Genomic DNA, 25,575 nt, shown 5'->3' with positions numbered 1-25,575 from the left:
GCAAGCAGCAAAATTAAGTTCCCCACATACAACTGTTTACTTTTGTTCATACTCGTAAAAAAGTACATTCATTATAAATTTTATTTCGAATAAAATGTAAAAGATTTTTCCAAAAAAAATGGATAATACCAAAAAAGATGAACTAGTTTCAACGTCAAGATTAGTTTGTGTTAAAATGTTTGTTTGTTTTTTTGGCAGAAAACATAGATATGTTATAGTGATTTGTGTGTATAGCCTAGTTAAAAATATATTATGTTGCTTTTCAAACCAAATCTTTCTTAAACAATTTACTTCAAACAGCTTACTCAATTCACCTGTTCCGCATGTCTTTGGCCTTGTGGGGGAAACTAAAGCACCCGGAGGAAACCCACGCAAACACGGGGAGAACATGCAAACTCCACACAGAAATGCCAGCGACCTTCTTGCTGTAAGGCGATTGTGCTACCCATTACACCCCTATGCTGCCTCATTGTTTTATTCTAATATTTTTTTAATAATTAATGTTAATAAAGGGAAAGTTTATCCAAGAATGAAAATTCTGTCTTAATTTCCTCACCCTTTAATTGTTTTAAAACAGTTTGAGTTTTTATTGTGTTGAGCACAAAAGAAGATTAGAAAAGACGTCTTGAGATTGTTGGAAACTTAACTTCAATGGAGAAAAATAATTCTATCAATAGTTAATAGTTTCAGGTTTTTAATCAAGTCTGAGTAAACGATGACTGATTATTATTATTTTTGGGGTGAACTATTACTCTGATGTGACCGTAGTTCTTGTGACATTGAATAAAAAAGCCTGTAAACCCATAAAATGGTTTACTATATGCTTTTGCTTTTATTACATGGTTTAATACATTTAAGCAAAGCCATATAATCAAACTCATTTATAAATGAATAGATAATAATAATTATGCATAACTTGAAATTGAAAGTATATTATACAAAGGTTTAGCATTGATTTGGGAGTTTCAGAGGGTAAAGCCCTAATTGTATCATCTGATGCAACATTCTCTAAACGAATCCAGTAACGGATGCAAAAGACTCAAACTGTTGAGGCCCTTCAGTGTAAACTGACCCAAGTCACAGATACAAAAATTGTTTAGGCAAATATGTTAACAAATTCTCAGTTTATGAAGCACTAGAGTTAGTCAATCTAGGGAGTAGAGCTAAGGCCTGTACAGGCCTGTAGCCAGCATATTGAAAGGGGTAGTTCCCTTTTTTCTCCCAAAAAATTATTTTGTGTTAAGATATGAGGCTCAAATGCAGCATTTTTGAGACATTTAAATTTTTTTGGGCTGTATCAGCTAGTCGCATGGTGATTATAATAACCACACTTTTGGATGCAACAAAAGTATTCCCTACAACTTTGGTAAAGTGCTGCTTACCTTGCTGTTTTATTACAAAGTGTTTATTTACAAATGTGCATTTAAACTGTAAGTTATTACAGTTTTATTAATAATGTAATGAGACTTTTTAATTATAAATGTTCAACAAAGAGATGTGAAAATATGCTTGTTTTTGAAATACAAATTTATTTTCATCCATCATTAAAACTAATTAGTAATTTGTTAAAACTTGTTTTAAGTAAAAAAAAAACTTTAGCCTTACAAGCAAATAACAAACTGGCCAGCTCATTTTCTCAGTCAGAATGTGTTCATTTGAATAATTAAAAATTACATTTGTCTACATGCAGACGTAGTGGCGCAGTAGGTAGTGCTGTTGCCTCACAGCAAGAAGGTTGCTGGTTCGAGCCTCCGCTGGGTCAGTTGCCGTTTCTGTGTGGAGTTTGCATGTTCTCCCCACGTTCGCATGGGTTTCCTCTGGGGGCTCCGGTTTCCCCCACAGTCCAAAGACATGCGGTATAGGTGAATTGGGGAGACTAAATTGTCCGTGAGTGTGAATAAGTGTGTATGGATATTTCCCAGAGATGGGTTGCAGCTGGTAGGGCATCCGCAGCACAAAACATATGCTGAATAAGTTGACGGTTCATTCCGCTGTGGCAAACCCAGATTATTAAAGGGACTAAGCAGAAAAGAAAATAAATGTTTTTGTCTACATTTGCAGCTTGCGTTCTATCTGCTATTTTCACCATTTATGATGGCATTTTAAAAAAGGAGGCAAAAGAGCTTGTATAGCGGCGAAATTCTGGATTTTGTCAGTAGGGGGTGGGTCTTTCAAACCCCCCTGCTACGGTCTTGTTGTGAAAGAAGAAAGTGCCATTAAACCAATAGTTTATGTCACACTTATTGACTTAGGCCTATATTGAAATAACTGACCCCGTTGAACTTTGGTCTTTCCTTATATACCAATCCTAATCAAATGAGGGTAGGCCTATAATTAACCATGTCTTTTTTCAATGCTAACCCATGGTATTAGTAACAGTCAAACCATGCCTATGTAATTAAAAATACAATTTTACAAAAATAAAACTAGTTCATAAGAGTTTATTATTAAACAACCCATATGAAAATAAAAATGACAGTAAAACGAACAAGGCAACGCAATGGTTCAGTGGTTAGCACTGTCGCCTCACAGAAATAAGGTTGCTGGTTCGAGTCCCGGCTGGGTCAGTTGGCAGTTCTGTAAGGACTTTGCATGATCTCCCTGTGTTGGCGTGGGATTTCCTCCATGTGCTCTGGTTTCCCCCACAGTCCAAACTCTATAGGTGAATTGAATTACCTAAATTGGCCATAGTGCATGTGTGTGAATGTGATAGTGTATGAGTGATTGCCAGTACTGGGTTGCAGCTGGAAGAGCATCCACTGCGTTAAACATAGGCTGGATAAATTGGCAGTTCATTCCGCTGTGGCGACCCCAGATTAATAAACGGACTAAGCCAAAAGAAAAAGAATGAATGAATAAAACTAGCAAAAAAAATGTTTAGTTTTAAAATAGCTAAACTATAGTCTCACAAAAACATGCTGAATTTGTGTTACTATGGTAAACTCCAATAATTAATTTGTTTTTGTAGTAAACCATCATTAACTTTTGTAAGAGAATGCACACTCTCTTCCATCACACACTAGTCTATGCTTACCTGTGCTTTAGGCCTATAATGAGATCATTAAAATATCGAAATGTTCATTACGGATTTGTTTTGTCAGGCTATTACACGGTAGTTACCAAGTAGTAACATGACACCGTAAACGGCCTTGCGTCATTTTTTACACATTGCGTCCTGTTCGTGTTTGATGGCAGGTGAGCAGGTGAGCAGGTGTTACCGCTGGTTTATTTTATTAGCAGACTGTAATAAACAGATCCTGAATTCCCTCACACCAGACAGGTTTTCGGCGTGCCGTGCCACGTCCTTGTTTCTCAGCAGCAGCAGTAGGAGGGCTTTCTCTCGGGCAGGTATCTATTACCTGTGTCACGTGGGTGGTGGCCAGGTAGGGCGCACACAAAACCAGCGCGATCCGAGCAGCCATTGCGGAGCAGAGCCACGGGTTTCGGACTGTTTTGCATCGATTATCGCGCAATTAAAAGGCAACTGGACGCAATAAGGCGAGTCCGAACCCGGCACTGATCTGTCCGTATTGGTGTGGGGGTCACCGGGCTCTTCGCTTCTCTGTCACCTGGATTTGATCTCTAGGGTTTTGCTTTTGCTATCGGGGTGGTGACAATAGTTTTTTTTCTTTCTTAAAAATGACGGTTAATCCCGACTATTTGGTGCTTTTATTCACCACCACATCTGGAGCAAGTGGGGATAAGTTGGGATCAGATGAGAAGGAAATTGTACAGCTGGTTTGGCAAGTTGTGGATTTAGCAACTAAAAAGGTAATTTCATATTTCCCCATGATGGTCTCTGTGTGTGTGTGTTTGTGTATGAGCGGTTGTGTGTGTAGTAATTCTAGTAAAGGTGAGAAAGAGAGAGAAGGTTAATAATAATTGACCTGTATATGTTAGTTTTTTGACAACAAAAATAAAGAAACTAAATTATTTAGGTATTTATGTAATTAGCATTTATCAATAGTTTGTGTAAGTGTGACATATTTTATAGGCTACACATATCAATTTGAAGGCATATTATTGCAGTTAACTTAAACAATACAACTTCAATCATTTACATTATGTGCATCAATCATCCACTACCTAAATTAATAAAAACACATGTATAAAAAGTAAAAAATAAAAAAAACAAAAAAAATACAAAGATGTTAAACAATTAATAAAAATTACAAAACACAAAACAAATGTAAATAGAAAATAGAAAAATAAAAACAATTTCAGACTTTTACTACAAGACTGCTGTAGATATGACACTGAAATGACACTACACCGTAAAATAATTCATAACGTTGAAAATTAATATGCAAAAAATTACCAGAAGTTTTTCAGTTAAATTTACAGATCTGTCTGTCTGTCTGTCTGTCTGTCTATATACAGTGCTCAGCATAGAGTACAGCCCATTTTGAAAAAAAAAATAAAAAATCCATTTCTCAGTGAATATAGGCAATGTATTTTGGTGTGTTCAAACAAAACAGATTTACTTAACAGATATATTTATTAAAATAATATTTTAGTCACCAAACATATTTAGAAATGGAAAGATAATACAATTAAATTTAAGCAAAATATAACAAATTCTTTTTACGTTTTTTTGCTTTTCTTGATTTTTTTCTATTTATTCTATTTTTTCTATTTGTATTTAATATTTTTCAATAACATACAATTTTGGGTGTACTAGTTTTTGGTCAGTTTTTTGTGCGTTATTTTGTTAGATAAGCTCCAGATTTGGCTTCAGTACTGACTAATCTAATGTATATGCACAAATATTATAATGTATAGATCTGTAGGTCTATCTATCTATCTATCTATCTATCTATCTATCTATCTATCTATCTATCTATCTATCTATCTATCTATCTATCTATCTATCTATCTATCTATCTATCTATCTATCTATCTATCTATCTATCTATCTATCTATCTATCCCCATGCTGTTATTTATTTATCTATCTATTAACTTATTTGCTTATGGAAATGTATATGTTGTTAGAAATGATCATACCTTTTCTTTCTCCATTGGTTAAGGCCGGTCAGGTAAATGAACTGCTAGTCAAACCGGACCACATTGAACTCTCGGAAGAGTGTCAGGAGCTCAGCGGACTCACAGATGAGGCTTTGACACCTGTAGATCCCCTCGAAGTCGCCATTGATCAGGTGATCATTCTCATAAAATCTGTTCTTCATGAATCAACATTGAATATGACATGTTGTGTTGGGAAGTTTGCATTCAGTGTAAATCATTTCAAAAGAAGCTTCTATACAATCTCCCATTGATGCAGGGTCTGCCTATACCCATTTAAACTCCAATGCACATCTTTACTGACTATTAAGCATATTATTTAACAGCTTGTGGACTGATGTTTGCACAAGGAGCTTCATGGGTATGCATTAAATGCCACATAAAAGTGGCGTTTACTCAAATAGCGTCTTTGTGTGTGCAGTTGAATCAGAGGTTGTGTGCTGAAGTGGACACAGGTGCAGGAAACACCTTCTACCTGTGTACGGATGGACAGCTTCACGTGCGTCAAGTCTTGCATCCCGAGGCTTCCAGCAAGGTGACAATCTCCAAATATTGCAGGCAATATGATATTTGTGACTAATGCATTGTGTGAAAGTTTAGCTAGTGCAGATGTGTGTTCGTTCATGACAGCTTTCTTTCATATTTTTCAGAATATTTTGTTGCCGGATTGTTTCTTCTCGTTCTTCGACCTGCGGAAAGAGTTTAAGAAAGAATTCCCATCAGAAGTGAAGCTGAAAGACTTGAATCTTCAGGTCATGGCTGACCGTATCCTTTTTTTATGTTGTTTAAAAGGCAAATACCATTGTATAGTGTATTTTTAGAAATTGTGTATTACATGTTTACTCATCCATCACTTGTTCAAAACATGTATAAATCGCTTTCTTCTGAGGACAAAACATATGTGGAAGAATGTTGTTGATAAACAGAGTAACTGTAGCCATTGACTCCCATTTATTAGTTTTTTGACTACTACTGTTTGGTTACCAACATTCTTCAAAATGTTGTTTAAAAGATGCTTGGAATAATATGAGGGTGAGTAAGGGTGCTTTCACACTAGCACTTTTGGTCTGCACCCGGGTTCGTTTGACGTCTTAGTACGGTACGTTTAGCTAGTCTGTGTCTTTAGCTAGTACTTGTCTTCTGAACTTGGGTGCGCACCCGTGAACCGTTCCTGAGTCCGCCTGAAAGAGTTGGTCTGGAGTACGGTTCATGCGAACTCTGGTACGGTTCACTTCTGGTACATTCGTGTGTGTGTATGTCATGTTTCGTACTTTGGTGACATGCGCGAGACTGAGCCAGGGCAAACACAGTGATACACAGTGATGTCTGCTTGTCTCCTCCAAAAACAGCTTCTGCAGACCCTGTGTGATGTTCTGAATGTTTACAACATTTTATGTTTACAAGATGGACGCAAATCGCTTTCTGTATGTCCAAAACCAAAAGCTTCAGTTAAAGCAGAATGACCGCGATGTGCGGATGTCTTTCCATTTCGGCGCTTGCTTTCGTGACCGGCGTACCGGGGTTCAGAAGGAAAAAAGACAGTGTGAATACAAACCAACCGAAACTCGAGGAGTTGGCAAGGGGAGACAATTAAACTTGGGTACGGTCCAGGCAAATGAACCAAGTGTGAAAGCACCCTAAATGATGATTAAGTGTTCATTTTAGTTTACTGTTCCATTAGCAGCAGTCAAAAATAACTTGTTTAAACTACTTATTTAAAATGAGTAGAAACAACACAATTCTTAAGGTTTTTTTTATGGGGACAACGTAACTGGTTTATGTTCAGTCCACTTAAAAAAAAAAATGATTGACTTAACTTAATCGATTTGTGTTAGGACAACATGAAGGAATTGTGTGCATTTTACTGTAATACAGTGAGGTTAGTTAACCACCAAGTTGTTCTAAACCTGTATGAATTTCTTTATTCTGCTGAATTTAAAGGTAAATATTTTATATGTGAGTAAACATGGGGTTGATCATCTTGGTTTACAATAACACACATCGTCACCTTAGAAGGATAAGGTTCTATCTGACGTTTTTGTCAAAATTCATTGACATTGATTCAAGTCATTGACATATTCTTATCAAATGACAACTTATTTATATTATGGGATGTTTTTTATGAGTTGTTTACATTTTAAGACTTTTTATTTATTATAAAAAACAAATGTTACACACATACTGTTTGCTATATAGAATGCAAAAACGTCGAAGCTCAATATCTCAAAATCATTCAGAATGCAGATAGAACCTTATAATTCCAAGGTGACGACAAAGTAAAAGTGACAGTCGACCCAAAAATTACAACACTGTTGTCATTTACTCACCCTCCACTTGTTTAAAACCTGTTTGAGTTCCTTTCCTTTCAAGATATCTTGAAAAAAATTTGCAAACTTGGACCCATTTACCTCCATAGTATTTTCCCTATGGCTGTCAATGGCTACCAGTTTCCACATTCTTCAAAATATCTTCTTTTGTGTTCAAAAGAACACAGACACACATATCGATTTGAAACAATAGGGTGAGTAAATAGTAATTACATTTTCATATTGGGGTGAGCTATCCCTGAATGATGATGTGGTTTTTATTTTTGGGTGAAGAATACCTTTAAGCAAAGCCACATATGTGAATAAAAAACTATTGTAATGTTTAGAAATAACTAGATTTCAAATGATTTCAACATTGAGGCCACAATCTTTTCCTGAAGACAGATAAAGATAGATTATTAAAGATAGATTATGCTTAAACATGTGAAATGCTTATTAATGTTAGTCTTCTCTGAAGTCCTAAATAGACGAGACTAGATTATTACACCTATTAGTTGATAATTCCCTTACATCAGGTGTGAGGAAGCTGCGTTTGAGTGTGTATGAGAGGGAGAGAAGCAACAGGGTGTTGGCTGCATGATCCCAAGGTTTTGAAATGCAAATAGACTCACAATAGTGTGGGTTTGATTGAGCCAGCAAGAGAAAGCCAAGAGTGTTTAGCCAACAAGCTTAACCTGCCACACCTACGCTATAACGTCTTAATGCCGACACACAATGCATCAGCACAGCCCTCTGCCCAGTCAGAAAGGTTAATCGAAAGTCATTCTCTGCTTCCATGTTTCTATTGTGCCTTTTTGGAAGACTACCATGTTTCAACGGTGCTTTTGATTTTAAAAACTTGTCCAACATGTTGCTTGCATCTTTACTATGTCATTAACTGGTAATTAGGGTGTCACCACTAGTGACAAAAAAAAACAAAAAAACATAGACTCTGTTTTCCTTGACAGCGTTTGTGATTAGATCTGAATGTGGCTGTGGATTCTTCTCTTCATGCTTTCACTGCATACAAGGTTCAGCAGATGGTGGATATTGTTTTAGCGCTCATCTCAGAGCCTACCTGTAAGTCGTAGCATCTTGTTGGATTTAATAAATATGGATTTAGGAGTCATAAGTGTTTCTTTTGCAAACCTGCTTTGTTCTTTTTATAGGCCACGAATTCACTTTTCCTGAAAAAGTGAATGAAAAGTTTGAGACAGGCACCTGGTAAGAGTGTTTCCTCTGTATACCTTTGTAAATATTGTCTCAGTTGTACTGTAACAACATTACAGTTTTTATTATTGTTGTGGAGATTTTTAAATTTCAAATGTTAATTCCTATTTGAATAATATTTACTTATAAATAATTATTAAAATATTAATAAAATAATCATTATTTATAACCTATTATTCAAATTTTAACTATTATTATTAAAATTTATTACAATTAATGAAAGTGATTAGAAATGTTATACTCTACCAGCATTACAGTTTTTAATGTTTTTTATTGTTGTTATTTTTTAACTGAACATTTTTTAATTCTAAATGAAATTCATATCCGAATTGTGACAATTTATAAAACCGGAAAGGATTTTCTAGTAATAAAATTAGTAATCATTATTTATAACTTATTATATATTTAAAAATTATTATAAAACATTACAATTTATTACATTTATTAGAAGTATGTAATTTGTATGTAATGTAATTTATATGTAAAATATACTAAACAAAATCTACAGTGATCAGCATAATTGAATACACCCTAATTTGAAAATGAATATTTTTATCCATTTATAAAATTATATTTTAGTCACCAAACATATTTAGAAATGGAAAAATAATACAATTAAATAAATATCTGTTTTTGTATCAGAAAATTGGAAGACAAGTGGTCTCTTAACTTTGAAATGCTTCTTAATGTATGTTTTTTAAATAATTCTAGCAGTAAAATGGAGAGAGTGGATGATAACACAGTGATCAGAGCTCGGGGTCTTCCATGGCAGTCTTCAGACCAGGACATTGCACGGTTTTTCAGGGGCCTCAACATCGCCAAGTATGCAAACATCCCAGAGGCAACTCTGATTAATATCATCATGATCAACATTCAGTCTGAGCACAGTGTCAGTGTGTTTGATTAATCAGTGTGTGTGTGTATGTGTGTATGTGTGGGTGTGTAGAGGAGGTGCTGCGCTGTGTCTAAATGCTCAGGGCAGGAGGAATGGAGAAGCATTAGTGCGGTTTGAGAGTGAAGAGCACAGAGATTTGGCACTGCAGAGACACAAGCATCACATGGGGGGCAGATACATTGAGGTAAAGACATTCATAAAGCTGTTAACACTAAAATATTGTTTTTACATTATTTGTTTATGAAAAGTTACAGTAGGCTGTCCAGAAAAATCATTCATTCCTTTTCTTTTGGCTTAGTGCCTTTATTTATCTGGGGTCACCACAGCAGAATGAATCACCAACTTATCCAGCTAATGCTTTACACAGCTGATGCCCTTCCAGCTGCAACTCAAAACTGGAAACATCCAAACACACTCATTGTTTGTAAATAACCGTGACATTTCTTTGCGTTGCAGGTTTACAAGGCAACAGGTGAAGACTTTCTAAAGATAGCAGGAGGTAAAAAAGACTTTTTTGTTATTGTTCCTTAAGTTTGCATGCATGTGATATTTTGGTTTGCATGTGGATAGGGTTGGGATTTGAGAACTGGTACTTATATTCATTCAAAACTGGTTTCATATTTAATTAAATTCCTTGAAAAATTATATTTAAGACCAAAATACAATCATCTTATTATTTTTGTTTTATTACAATGGGGAAAATAAGTATTTAAAAACATATTTTTTACCGTTGACTTGAATTTTTTACCAGATGTTGTTAACAACCAAAGAAATGTATATATGCAAAGAAAACAAATTCAATTAGCTTACAAATTAACTTTTACATTATAAAATGAAGGGCGAAGTAGTGGCGCAGTAGGTAGTGAGGTCACTGGGTCGCTGGTTCGAACCTCAGCTCAGTTAGTGTTTCTGTGTGGAGTTTGCATGTTCTCCCTGCATTTGCGTGGGTTTCCTCCGGGTGCTCCGGTTTCCCCCAAAGTCCAAAGACATGCGGTACAGGTGAATTGGGTATGCTAAATTGTCCGTAGTGGATGAGTGTGTGTCTGAATGTGTGTGTGGATGTTTCCCAGAGTTGGGTTGGGGCTGGAAGGGCATCCGCTGCGTAAAAACTTGCATAAGTTGGCGTTTCACTCCTCTGTGGCGACCCCGGATTAATAAAGGGACTAAGCCGACAAGAAAATAAATGAATGAATGAATGAATAATAAAATTAATTGATGCAGGAAAAAAGTATTGAACACATGATGAAAGGTAGGAGAAGAAAGGCAGTAAATGTCCAGACAGCAGCTGAAATCTCTCAGTAGTTAATCAGCAACCCTCTGCCCTTCCTCATTGTAAATGAATATTAGCTGCTTCAGTCCAACATCTACATTGGCAGGAGGATGAAGACGAAATCAGGGTGGACATTTCAGCAAGACAATGATTCAAAATGCAGACAAGAAAACTCTCCAATGCTTTCAGAGAAAGAAAATCAAGCTGTAGAATGGCCCAACCAATCACCTGACTTGAATCCAATATAAAATACAAAATAAAGATCAAATTAGATAGCTGAAATCCACAGAATCATCAAGACTTTTACACTGTTGAAGTCAAAAACTCAGACCCGAGCAATTCTTTTGGCTTCATTCCCTATATGAGAGGCATCTTTAAGCTGCCATCACCAAAAAAGCCTTTTCTATAAAGTATTAAATACACTAATTAAGTACTTTCTTCTTGTTTCATTCCAGATTTTATTGTTTTGTTTTATATTTATGCTTGTATTGTTCTGGTTTTTACAAAAATGTGGTTCAATTCCATGTTAACATCTCCTTTAGAAATATTATTCCCAGGAAAAAAACGCAACGTGTTCAATACTTTTTTCCTTACTGTATCATACATTTAAAATGCAATATTTGTAAACACAACTTTAATGAGATCTAAACTACATTAATTACGAAAATCTCGTCATTTAGCAATACAAATACCCACCGTCCCCAAAGAAATATATAGTTTCTTGTAAAAACACTGTTTGGTACAATAACTGTCTGAAATTGTTAACAGGAATTCAAACAGGAACTGGCTTTCTTTACTTTTCCCATCCTAAATGTAGATAGCCATTCACATTCTAGTTTTTCTTGTTAGCTTAATAATGTAGTAACATAAACCGGCTATATCATTTGGTTTCCAGTTCTATTTGCTTTGGATTCATATTGTTGCTGTTGTATTTTACAGTGGCTGATTCATTTGTGTGAATACTTAACAGGTACCTCTAATGAAGTGGCCAGTTTTCTGTCAAGGGAGAATCAGATTATCGTCCGCATGCGTGGACTTCCGTTCAATGCCACCGCAGAGCAGGTTCTGCAGTTCTTCTCCCCAGCTTGTCCTGTGACGGACGGCAGCGAAGGCATTCTATTTGTACGTTTTCCCGATGGCAGGCCCACTGGGGATGCATTCGTCCTGTTCTCCTGCGAGGAACACGCTCAGAACGCACTGAAAAAACATAAGGACATGCTGGGAAAGCGATACATCGAGCTGTTCAAGAGCACAGCTGCTGAGGTGCAACAGGTGAGAGAAGAGCTTGTTTGGTTTGAAGTCAATAATTTTGTGGAATGCAAGGTTTTAGAGGATGGAAATGGGTGAAATGATGTTACATGATTATTAAATGTAACGCACTGTACAGTCAAGCCTGAAATTATTCATAACCCTAGCAAATTCTGATTTAAAGTTACTTTTATTCAACCAGCAAGTTTTTTATGACAGACTTCTTCCAAAATATAACAAAACCATGTAGAAGACGAAAAATTGTGTTCCAAAAATTGTATATATATAACCAACAATATGCTTATTCTGACCTGGATGTACTAAAATGTATCAAAGAATAAGTGATCATACTCAATTACTCAATTTTATTATATTTATTATATAATTATATTATTTTATTATATAAATGATTACAATTTTCTGCCTGTGGTAAGGTATAAACATTTAAAATAGCAATAACATGTCATCAAATGATTCTTATTTTCAGAAATATTTTGGGTACATAAACTACTGTTACACTGAATGACATTTTGGGGTATTTTCTGTAAATCATAGTATATAAACATATAATAATTTTTCAAATTAAAAACAAGTTAATACATGGGGGAAAATATTTGTTTTGTTTCCAAATGATTAAAGAATTCAATGGATAAAAGAAAATAAAGAAAACATAAGTAAAAACTCTTCTGAACTAACATTTGAAGCAGGAATAGGAGTGAATATGTGCAAAATATGTTTCATTTCCCATCATAAATTACATCAATCCCATAACTTAATTCAATAATTCCTATTTAAAATATTAAAAACAGAGAAAAGTCCAGTATATGACGTCAGAGGGTATTACATTTAGTCTTTTTGCATTTAATTGTAAACCAGCTGTCAAATATTAAACATTGAGCTACTTGCATTATACCTCAAGTTCTTGGACTGAAAATCCTGTTTGGTGTCTGTGAACAGTAACTCCCTGCCTTCTTTGATTAGATTTTCCAAATCAGTCATTTTGACACTCCAAAAATGAAAAATTCATCCAACAATTATACTGTTTTCATCTACTTACCCTCAAGCCATCCAAGTTTATTTAAGTTCTTAAGGTGAAAACTAAAAAAAGAGTTTTAGCTGAAAATGTGGTCCTTGCTGATTCATTAAGTTAACCACCACTACCAGCACTTTGAGAGTCAAATAAACAAATAGACCATTTTGAGTGAAAAAAAACAATGGTCCTAACATATTGCCTGTTTTAAATTTTAAATTTCTATAGCATACGAGAATCCAAAAGAGGAAAATATTGATAAATAACTTTATGATAGCTGTTTTAACATTAAGGGCCCTATCATACACCCGGCGCAATGTGGCGCAAGGCACGGCGCAATAGTCTTTTGCTAGTTTCAGCTTGGCGCAAGAGTCATTTTGAGGCGTTGCGCCAAGCTGTTTAAATAGCAAATGTATTTGCACTTATATGTGCACAATTACAATTGAAATTACAATGCATATTATTTTCTAGCCTACATAAATATGAAAAACCAATGCTTTTATGCCTTCTTCATCTCGGGAGGCTTTTTTCAGTTCATTCATAACAATTTGCTTTTGTATAATGTTATTATTATTAGCAATATTATTTATTATGTCCATATTTATATTTGTTTTATGAAAAACAAGCTTAGATTTGCCCACCTGCAGGTTTTGACCATATGGGGCACAGCATGTGTTTTAGGATATAATTTTTTATTGTTATTGTTTTTGAGCACACTTCGTTATTATTGTTCATTTATTCGTTTGCTGGAAATTAGAACTGAATTTAGAAATAGTTTTGAAACAAATATTTGCGCTTAACTAACGAAATTAATTATTTATAGGCTAATTGATGTCTGTGCGTAAAGGTTTCCCTATCCACGAGAGCGAAAGTGAAAGTAGATCATTTATCTCTCATTCTCGCGCGGTAGATGCTTTGTTTAACAGTTTTCTGTTAACTGTTTGCTTGTGAAATGCTCAGTTTTTCCACTTACACTTACTTTACGTCCTGTAAATAGCAAATGCGCTTATGGCGCGACGCAGCTGACTCTTAAAGGCAATGGGAGATGAGACTCTGATTGGTTTATTCTCAAAACACACTTATAACTCATTAAGATAATAAACTCAACCCTTTTAGACCATGCGCCGCGGCGCAAAGCAGATTTTCCTGTCCTTAAATTAGCAAAAATGCATTCTGACACTCCTTGAAAGCGTTTGCGCCCTGCGTTTTGCGCTGTGAGCATGGACTGTCAAAATAGAGCCCTAAGTCATGATTGAATTGCCTTTTGTTATAGTTATGAAATAGTTTGATAACAAGCAGGAAATGTTTATGGGCCAATAACATGACCACATTGAAATGGTCCATACAAGCAAACCAAATAAATGCCTGAGGCTCCTGCACTAAAGAGTTCTAGCTGCCTTCATTTTTTTTGTTGAATGAAGTTAACTTTTCTAGTCATCTCAACTTATATCAACTAAACTGACTAAAGATACAAAAACTTGTGTGCTGACATATAGCACTGAGGTGCTCAGAGACCTGAGTTAGATTTCCGGCTCAAAGTTTTTTGCCGATCCTTCCCCCTTTCTCTGCTCCTTATGTATTCCTGTCTCATCTCTACTATATATACAATATAGGTGAAACACTTTTAAAATATATATTTTTAAAAAATTAATCAACTAAAAGATTTTTACTTAAAGCAATGGTCTCAAACTAAATTCCTGGAGAGCCGCAACTCTACAGAGATTAGCTCCAACCACTTCCAACTCACACGTGCTTAATAGTCTCTAGTAGTCTTAAACACCTTGATTATTTGGATCAACTGTGTTTGATCAGGCTTGTAGCAAAACTGTGCAGAGCTGTGGCCCTCCAGGAATTGACTTTGAGACCCATGACTTAAAGTAACATAAAGACATTATTTTTTATGTAAACATATTTTTTACAGCATGACTAAACTGTGAAAAAATTGGTCTGTGCAAGAAACTGAACATCACTTACTGCAGTATTACTTTTAATCCACTGAGAAATAGTTCTGAGTGCAATCACAACCAATCACAAAATATTATTGCTTTTTTATATAGGCTGCAATATCTAGGGTAAAAAAACAAGCAAGTAATAATGTAAGCAGTTGCTCTTAAAACGCTGGCAGTCATTCACTTGCGTTAACAGAAGACCACTGTTTTAGCAACAACAAAAAACAACAACATTTTACTAGATAAATAAGATCTACTGAACAAAAAAGTCATTTACATATTGAATGGCCTGAGGCTGAGTAAATTAACAGTATTTTTTATTTTTTTGGTAACACTTTATTTAGATGGTCCATTTGAGTATTAGTAGACAGTCTACTTAATATCTGCTGATACTGCTCCTTCAACAGACATTTACTGACTATAAGAAAATTTGCAAGTACATGTCAACTTACACTAACCCCAGCCTAACAGGCCACTTATAATCCAATGAGAATTGGTTGGCATGTAGATGCAATGTTACTTAAATTCAACAAAAGTACCATCAAAATAAAGTGTGACCATTTTTTTTCGCTGGGTGAATTTTTAAAATTTTCGTCATTTAACTTTATCGCCTAAACGGCACCATTATTAATTTTCTTTCATTATTGGGAAGGACTTTTTCTCTTCAGTGTCTAATAGTGAAATGTATTTAAGTTGGTTTTATACAGACACTGCGAGGCAAGTAAAACTTGAAACCTTTGGGTTTGTCGTTGTGTGTGTAATCAAGTGTGTATACTCTACCCGAACGGCTTGACTCGCTGAACAAACACTCAGCTCGACAATCTGTAAAAGATTAGCTTTTCAAAGCTGTCATAAAATCTCTTCCTGTTCCTCAACGTTGAAGCTTATAAATTTTTAGTTGCTAATGTTGTACAATTTCTTGGAATTCCTTGATGTTAATATTTAGCTGTCGTCATACGAATACTCAACCATAGCAGGCGGATAAGCCTATCCTAGCCTGTTTTTATGCGAACATCAACTGTGTTTGAATACCTCAGCCATGTTTATCTCTTGCAAGGGGGTTTGGTGTTCAAGGGTGTGTCAGTAAGAAAGCAGGAAAAGACAATCCCATCATGCATTTGATTAGCAGTTGGCCAGATGATAGGTTTTTGTTACTAGCAAAAGGGGCTTTCAAGCAGCAAAACAGTGCAATACAGCAATTACTTAGATATTTTTACATCCTTGTATTTTCACCAAAGTTATTTAACATATTAGATGTTAACTTTATTTGCATTTATTATGCTTTCTATTAGGGCTGCACAATAAATCATTTCAGCATCGATATCGCAATGTGATCATTCGCAATATTCACATCACAGGATCTGCAATGTCAAGTTCAGCTTCACTTTAATTTGAGAGGAATTATAACTGACCAGGAACTAAATTTGTTGAGTGATTGTGAAGTTTAAGCTCAATAATAGAGTGAAAGAGTGCTTGTTTGACTTGTGTTTAAGGCCTTTAAATAATTTTGTGTACATTAAATGATAACAATGAAAATGTATTTTATTTCATTTTTATACAGTGAAGACTATGCAATTTTATTTGCTTACATTTGATTATTTGACTTATACTCAAACACAGTTAGACAAAGTTTATAAAACTAAACTTATTTATTAAACTAAATTTATTTAACTAAACTAAATGCAGATTATATGGCCTACAAATAATTAATCCCAATCAATATAGAATTATGAGTTCTTTCCATATTGAACTACTCAAATAAACTAGTTAAATGATTATATTCATATCGCAATAAACAAAAACAAAATATAACGAAATAAATAAATAAAACAAAATATCGCAATGTCTGATTTTTCCAATATCATGCAGCCCTACTTTCTATGTACAGATAAAGTCAGAATTATTAGCTCCCCTGAATTATTAGCCCCTCTGTTCCATTCCCCATCCCCCCATTTCTGTTTAACGGAGAGAAGATTTGTTCAACACATTTCTAAACATAATAGTTTTAATAACTTATTTCTAATATCTGATTTATTTTCTCTTTGCCATGATGACAGTAAATAATATTTTACTAGATATTTTTCAAGACACTTCTATACAACTTAGAGTGACATTTAAAGGCTTAACTAGGTCAATTAGGTTAACTAGGAAGGTTAGGGTAATTAGGCAAGTTATTGTATAACTATGGTTTGTTCTGTAGACTATCAAAAAATAGCTTAAAGGGGCTAATTTTGACTTTAAAATGTTTATTAAAAAATTTTAAAACTGCTTTTATTCTAGCCGAAAATAAAACAAAAAAAGATTTTGTTTCCAGAAAAAATATATATTATCAGACATACTGTGAAAATTTCCCTCTGTTAAACAACATTTGGGAAGTATTTAAAAAAGAAGAAAAAATCAAAGAGGGGCTAATAATTCTGACTTCAACTGTACATAAAATAACTGGTAACACTTTACAATAAAGTTGTATTAGTTAATGCTAGTTAATGCAATTACTAACATGAACAAACAGTGGACTACATTTATTACAGTATTTTTTCATGTTCATTAATGTTAGTTAATGAAAATAGTACAGTTCTTCATTGTTAGTGTATGTTAACGTTGGTGCATTAACTAATGTTAACAAAAAAATTTGGATGGTAAAAGTAAATGTTGAATTGTTATTAATAAATGCTGTATGAGTATTCTTCATACTTAGTTCATTTAAGTAAATACATTAATGAACTGTTAATGAATGAACATTAATGAATGTAAGTAAATACATTCATTAAAGACTTAATGAAGAATTAAGTCTGTTGAAAAAGTTCTGTTAATTTATTTTGACAAAAAATGTGACATATATTATTTTTACAAAAATTATTTTACCACATTTTTATATAGATTGTTTATAAATATGGTGCTATGCATTTAATTCAAACTAATTTATTTTACCTATATATTATTACCAGATTATGGATAAAAGTCTGAGTAATGGTAAAATATAAAGGCCTATCTCAAAAGTAGAGATTGCTTGACCTACATTTTTTTAATTATTTAAATTAAAGCACAACAAAAAAATTAACCAAAAAAAGAAACCTTGGAAACCATATCTATGATTTTGTAGTGTAATCCTTATACAGAAAGTCTATAGCTTTGCAAACCTGCTTTTGGTAAAGCTCTAGCAAATTTAAAAGTGAACCAACACAAAGTGGACTGGAAATCTGCTTATATCAGGGCATTTAAGAACATCAACCTTGTGTTTGCATAGTAGCAAAAAGTCTTGATGCTTTCGGTCTGAACACACTGACAAGGATGTGTTGATCCCCAGGTTTATTGAGAATGGTCAGGCAAGCAACAGTCACAATCAGTGAGCAAACAGATGTATGCAGGCCAATCCAGAGTCATAGTCAAAAACACAGGCGGTAGGTCAGTAAAGGCAGGCAACAGACAACATAAACAAACAAGGCAAGGGTCAAGGCAAGGAAAACAAGACTCAGCCAAGAGGTGTGCGTGTGTGCTGTGTATATAGTCCATGTAATCAGTTTATGAGCAGGTCCAAGCTGTGAGTGTGTGTAATCTACTGAATGAGGAACAGGTGCGTGTGAGCAGTGCATGACTGGAACTTGTAGTTCTTTTGCTGACAGATTTGTAGTTCTCCAGCGATATGTATGGGCTAGATCACTGGTGACTGTGACAGAGTCAGAATGTGGTTCATCTATCATATCCACACCTACAGCTTTAAACAAGCAGAAGCCTCTTGATAATGTTCTTTAACTCCAGCATTTGTGTGTCAGGTACTCAACAAATACTCATCTGCCCCATTGATTCCTGTGGCTCCATCCCCGATCCTGTCTGTTGTGGCGCCACCCACATTCGTACCCCAAACAGCAGCAGTCCCAGGTGTTCGGGACTGTGTGAGATTGAGGGGCCTACCATACGATGCCTCCATCCAGGATATCTTGGTTTTCCTTGGGGAATATGGAGCTGACATCAAAACACATGGAGTGCATATGGTGCTTAACCATCAGGTAAGACTCTCAGATCCTGTATGTGCTCATGAATGTTGTATTCATCTAAAGAATTGATATGGAGTCCATCCAGTGTGATAAACACACCTCTGCTGTTCAGAATGTGTTTTGTCAAGGAGTTTTCCCCCTTTGGCTCAATCGTTCCATAAAAAAGGGTGATTAATCACTCGCTGCAGCAGCTTCTGTCAGGACTTGTGTTTCTTCATTCTTTTACAATGTGTTGCTGTCATGGCTGGGTCCATGTAATAAAGTACGCCAAAGAGTAAACTAAACCTGGACAAAGAATGTAAGGGATAAGGGGGGATAAGCACATTTCAGAGAAAATATTTGGTTTGGTTTATTTACAGTTAGACACAATGAAAGAATTGAATAATTTTTTATAGTTTTTTATTTTATTTTAAATAGTGCAGATGAATTTCAAAGATTCAAGAGCATTAACTTAAAAGCAGAACAATACAAAATGGCGCAGTAGGTAGTGCTGTCGCCTCACAGCAAGAAGTTCACTGGTTTGAGCCTCGGCTGGGTCGGTTGGCATTTCTGTGTGGAGTTTGCATGTTCTCCCCGCATTTGCGTGGGTTTCCTCCGGGTGCTCCAGTTTCCCCCACAGCCCAAAGACATGTGATATAGGTGAATTGGGTAGGCTAAATTGTCCGTAGTCTATGAATATGAATGAGTGTGTATGGATGCTTCCTAGAGATGGGTTGCAGCTGGAAGGCCATCTGCTGCGTAAAAACATGTGCTGGATAAGTTGTCAGTTCATTCAGCTGTGGCGACCCGAGATTAATAAAGGGACTAAGCTGAAAAGAATGAATTAATAAAAATTAAGTAAACCAAATCAAAACACATACTAAAAAAGGGGTGAGGGGTTGCTAATATCATAGCCTTAATTATTACTTTGTCTCAGTACATGTTTTCTAGCAATGTGGATCGCAGAAATTCAGAATTTTTCCACATTTATCAAAATAAATGTCAATCCTTCCATGTAAACTGTTGGGGAGTTTTTCAAAAGCTGCAACTCATCCTAACTCTGAGAGCCACTCGAAGATTGGAGGTCTACTGGAAGATTTCCAGTTTTTAACAATCACCTGTCTCTGTATAAGCTTGGGCAAAAGTCATACTGGGTCTGCAATATCTTTACAAGGTATCGCCATAATCGCCATAATACATGAAATAGGTCACCTGCGAAACCTGCCATGAACAGTCTCTTAGGAATCTATGTAAAATTTTAAACTGTATAAGACGTGTTCTAACATCTCTAGACATTAATTTTAAATTCCCGGCAATTTTCTCATCTTCAGTGTGCATCCCAAATATTTTTAGAATTGAAACATTTTTAATTAATGTAATGATTCTAATTCCAAATGTTTGGGGTAATGCTATTTTCACTATATAAAAAAGTCAGTACAACAATTAAAAAAGAAATCCTTATTTCTTTTAGCCTTTTCTTGTTCACTCAACTCTTGAAAACATCAGCTGCATTGACCTAAAACTATTTGTTTGTCATACAAAATATTTAGTTGGGTTAACATAAGATTATTAGTTTTCTGGAGAGGTGAACTACTCTAACACAACTTTTTAAGTTTTGCCAACTTAATTTTTTTGTCTGCAAAACTAGAATGCCCAAAGTTAAATGAACAAAAAAAAACATAATCCTTATTTCTTTTCATGTTCTCAACAATCTTTTTCAAGTTTCATTAGTCCTTTGATTGATAGGACAGCAGAGAGTATAGACAGGCCAACATGGGGAGAGGATTGGCGTAGGACCTCGAGGTGGGAATTGATCTCAGGTCGCCGTGAACCATGTGTCAACACACTAACCACTACACCATTCAGGAAACGTTCAGGAAAACACACTAGTCAGATGAATCCAATAGCAAGTGAAATTTAATGTATATAAAGTCAAGAAATGCTCAGTGAGCAACAAAAACAAAAGTGTCCAGCGTCGGGAAAGGAAGTAGTTGAATCGGGCGTAACCAAGAGTCCAAAAGTGAACCAGATCAACGAGGTTCCTGACGAGACACAAAGAAACCATAAATAAGAGTACCGAACTGACAATGGAGCACGAAAACTGCGCCTCTTAAATAGGTGAAGCTAAGTGCCAACATCCTAGTTAGTGAATCACGTGAACACAACACACAATTAAAGTACATGGAAGAATACAAAATAATCCCACGTGACAACATGACAGAAGGACCATGCATCATCAACCGTGACAATTGGTGCCAACATGTACTCAATATTTGAAAACATCAGTTGCACTGACCTAAAATGTCCGACTTTGAGTGAAAAAAAAAACTTTTACTAAGAGTACTAAGAAATAATACATTATTAAACCAACAAACATAGTTCAGTTAAAAAAATACAAAACTAAAACAGAGACAAATGTTAACAAAACATTTATTAGACACAGAATTAGAAACAGGACAGGAGGTAAAACAACAATAACGGTAAACAAAGATCAAAACATGGCATGACAAACTGAGAAAAATGCTTTGTAATGCTTCACATGTGAAGCATTCCTTCCTGTTTTTTTGATTGAACTATGTTTGTTTGTTCTGATAATGTGTTTTTCTTAGTACATATCTCCAAAATAGTTTTTTTGTTCACTCAGCTTTAGACATTTTAGGTCAGTGCAACTGATGTTTTCCAAAATTGAGGACAAGCCAATGGTGTAGTGGTTAATGTGTCCACACATGGTACTATGATGTTCACAGTGACCTGGGTTTGATTCCCACCTTGAGTTCCTATGCTGATCCTTCCTCTCTCTTCTCTCTTCATGCTTTCCTGTCTATACTCTCTGCTGTTCTATCAATTAAAGTTGAGTAGAAATAAGGATTATGTTTTGTTTTGTTTTTTTTTCACTCAACTTCATGCATTCTAGTTCTGCAGACAAAAAATGTTGTTGGCACAACTTAAAATGTTTTGTTACAGAGTAGTTCACCTCTATAAAACTAATAATCTTATGTTAACCCAACTTAATGTTTTTTGTATTACTGAAAAAGAATTCTAGGTCAGTGCAGCTGATGTTTTCAAAAATTGAGTGAACAAGAAAAAGTGAAAAGAAAATAAGGGTTATGTTTTTTGTGCTTTTGTACTGACTTAAATTTTTTTACATTGTTTGGTTTTTTAAAGTGTCTCTTCTGCACATTAAGACTGCATTTATTCTGCCCTACTAAGGCAAGGTGTTGAAACTACACAATTGGCCAAAATTTATTTGAAGCCAAAATAATCTTTGTGACATCTGTTCTCTCCTGGTTCAATTTTGTACTGTTTCAGAGAAACAAGAGTGTCAAAACTGCAGTAACTACAAAAATCCAAGCTGTTGGTCATTTTGTTTTGATTTTGTTTTTTGTATCTGTCTGCTCAGATATTGTGCTTTGCCTTTGTAGGAGAGTATTGTAGGGCTGCAAAATATATTGTTTCAGCATGGATATTGCAATGTACACATTTATAGTCACAATTGCAACATCGAGTTGGGATTATAGCTGACCAGACATTAGTGTTCAGAACACAATGAGTCATTTCTCATTTTAACCTTACAGTGAAGTTTATTATTTGCATGTGTTTTTCAGGCATGTGACTGTGTAAGCATTTCAAGTCGATTTAAGCCATTTTGGCACAATAAATGAAATGTTTGCAGCTTAATTATTAATTGTGTATAATTATTTACACAATGAAAAATATACAGTGTAATCCTACATTAGATTATTCCATTTCTGTACTTCTCAGTACTGTTTGATTTTCCAGAAAAGCACTGTTTATATCATTTGCATCTTTGCTCTTTTGTATTTAACTATGCTTGTAATTTGTTTATATCCCCAACAGAATCCTCCCATTCAATCTAAATGATCAATTCTCAACATATAGAGCTTATATATAAGTCATCTGGTGAAATTGTATCCATAAAGCAATATATATCGCAGTAAGAGAAAATATACTTGTCAGTTTTCCAACAGTGAAATGTCAACATCACTAGTCCTATCTTCAGTCCAATGATCACATTACATATACCAATATAAAATTCTATATACAAAATAGACCTTTTTGTAGTTTGTTATATACCATAATATCACATCTGTTGGTTTTTCACAACATAATTGTGATTGGGTTTGGAACTTAAGGATAATCAGACTGTCTACACTAAATCTTTTCGATCCAGAGATCCCATGAGAGTGATTTGCTTTGTGTATTAATTAAAAAGAACTGACTCAAAAGACCGTGTAATTGTTCTATTATTGTAATACACTATTCAAACAGCAATCTGAATCATCAATTCTTCTCCAATAAATAAGCAGTTCAGTATTTTTTGCAAACAGTCACTTTATTAAAGTAATGATTAAAAAGGTTTTAGTTATTAATGAGGACCAGTTCACAAACAGCTTTCTAGTTAAAAGGGCATCCCAAAAGACTGATGTTTATTTTATAAAGCAACAATTAAAAGTTACATTTTAAAAAAGAACCTGTTTTCTCATAAATAGTAAAGTGTAGTTTTTAATCAGAAGAATTATAAAAATAAAATGAATCCTTTGTAACAGATGAGCAGTGACCCAATGCTATCTAAACATCCTCTGCCTAAGCCTACCTACTACAGTAGCTGCAGTCCAAACACTTGCTATTGCTTCAGCTGTAAAAGGATTGACACATTTGAGCAGACACGCACAAACTCTGTTTCCATCAATATATTTTTATGCATGATTTGGAATATAGCATAACAATGCTTAATGGAAATGTCAAGTTGTGCATAAATCATGTGACTTTGATTGATATCAGATGGATGAGATGCACAGCATTAAGGGCACAATTCCACTGTAACGTTTTGGTGTTGCAGAATTGCCAGCTAAACATTTTTTCTGCTGTCGTCAATGGGAGTGCAGAATTTTTCAAAACGCTAGCTGCATAACCAGGCAGTGAGTGTGTGTTATTTGCTCACTGTTGAGTGTTCATTTTAAATGCTGGAGAATCCCATACAGCTGATTTCAGTGGACACACATTGCATAACATTTGAAATGTTGAATTGGTAATTCTAAAACCAAACCAAAGTCTATCTTCATAGTGGTTCAGTATTATTACCTCCCAAATGTCTTCAGCAACTTTGCTCTCCAAGAATTTGGTTGCATTTCATCTTCTGAGAATAAAAACTTTATGGTGTCTTCTTGTACTGCAGCAATTTATTTTGCTTGTTTTAATATTTGGCACCAGTTTATCTAGAAGGGATGGTTTTCTTCTTTGTGACTCATTAGAATGAACCTTTTAAAAAATGTTTTATGCAATAATCCAATTTTGCGCATAAGTCAAATTTGCATATTTGTATGGAAACATAGCTAAATCGTTTTGATGTTTCCAGGAGATAAACTCAAGAATGGTTTGTCAATAGTAGTCATACATGCTTCCCGTTTATGTTCACTTGTCTCATTAATTATTTTTAAAGCTGAGTTTCTGAATGCAGCATTTGTTCATGTGTGTTTGATCAGGGTCGTCCGTCGGGTGAGGCTTTTATCCAGATGCGGTCAGCAGAGCGGGCATTCCTAGCAGCCCAGCGCTGCCACAAGCGCAGTATGAAGGAGCGTTACGTGGAGGTGTTTGCATGTTCTGCTCAGGAGGTGAACATCGTGCTGATGGGAGGAACGCTCAACAGGAGCGGCCTCTCGCCGCCGCCATGTAAGTTACGACGTAAGTGCCGCTGGGCTCTGGTGCTGCTTCTCTCAGCTGTGTGTGCGGGTAGGTGGCGCTTCACGCCTTCCTGTTTTTTCTCTTTCTCTAATTCATTCATTTGGTGGGTGTCCTATCCAGATTTCCTGTCCAGGCAGGAAAGGGCATCAGGAGCAGCAGGAATCTGGTTGGGTGAATGTTTCGTATTTAATTCAGATCTGACCATGAGTTTGTCAGATGCTTTTCCAAAGCGGGGAATGGAGGGCTTTGATTTGAGGTGATTTAGTGCAATCTTTCTAAATGTGCACAAGATTTCAGTTTTCATCATGATTTCACCAGTCACACTTTTTTAAACACAAGTTGTGTCACAAAAAGGCACTCTCTGTTTGATTTAGTGTAGATTTCTTTCTTTGGATCTAGTTCTGGATGGGTAGTCTTTCCTTCTACCTTAATGACCAACGGCAGCACGTTAAAGTCTCAGCACGCCACAGATTGAATCTGGTTAAAGGTGTCTGAACGCCTGTGGCTGTTGCTGCTGTGTGTTGAAGGGTGGAGGGAACATACCTGACTTGTAGCTGAATTATATTGGCAGATGCTGACAGTTTTGGGCTCAAGTCTGCTGCATGCTTTGAGCGGGAGTTGTGAAATTTGACAGATATTTTATTTGGGTGCACTGTTGTAAACAACATATTGTATTACAAGCATCAATTATGCTTTTTAATGCTTGTTCTTCTAAAAAAATCTGCAAAAAATGAATGCAACATGGAACAAAAAGCTCTAAATAAAATTTAAAAAAGCAAATGATGTCACCATAATATCATAGTCGTGCAATGTTGTCCATTACAGTTAATCTCCTTGCAGTAATCTTTTGTTTGTGTTCAATGGAGGATTTTCTGGTCCTGCTTTAAAACATTTACACATTTAGTAAGCTCTTTAAGAGTTCTTAACTGATAAAAAAATACCATCT

General features: G+C 35.2%; 1 protein-coding gene across 6 annotated transcripts in view; it reads left to right on the top strand.

Annotated features, from left to right (window-relative positions):
- Nucleotides 1-3,423: 3,423 nt before the first annotated feature.
- esrp1 (epithelial splicing regulatory protein 1) overlaps nucleotides 3,424-25,575 on the top strand; it is a 31,008-nt gene continuing 8,856 nt past the window's right edge. The window contains exons 1-12 of one of the 6 annotated variants that reach the window (XR_012391495.1): nucleotides 3,424-3,771; nucleotides 5,030-5,158; nucleotides 5,446-5,559; nucleotides 5,675-5,789; nucleotides 8,312-8,410; nucleotides 8,500-8,554; nucleotides 9,272-9,382; nucleotides 9,507-9,639; nucleotides 9,912-9,954; nucleotides 11,696-11,997; nucleotides 18,726-19,077; nucleotides 24,337-24,617. Coding sequence is in view for 4 of the 6 variants with exons in the window: in XM_005158027.6 (XP_005158084.1) it covers nucleotides 3,640-3,771; nucleotides 5,030-5,158; nucleotides 5,446-5,559; nucleotides 5,675-5,789; nucleotides 8,312-8,410; nucleotides 8,500-8,554; nucleotides 9,272-9,382; nucleotides 9,507-9,639; nucleotides 9,912-9,954; nucleotides 11,696-11,997; nucleotides 18,726-18,959; nucleotides 24,431-24,629 (1,666 nt within the window). In the remaining 2 variants the exon portion in view is untranslated. 6 annotated transcript variants of the gene reach the window in all.

This window comes from Danio rerio, chromosome 16, assembly GCF_049306965.1.
Source record: "Danio rerio strain Tuebingen ecotype United States chromosome 16, GRCz12tu, whole genome shotgun sequence".
Classification (NCBI taxonomy): Eukaryota; Metazoa; Chordata; class Actinopteri; order Cypriniformes; family Danionidae; genus Danio; species Danio rerio.
The sequence above is the reverse complement of the archived record's forward strand: the minus strand, read 5'-3'. Positions and strand labels throughout refer to the sequence as shown.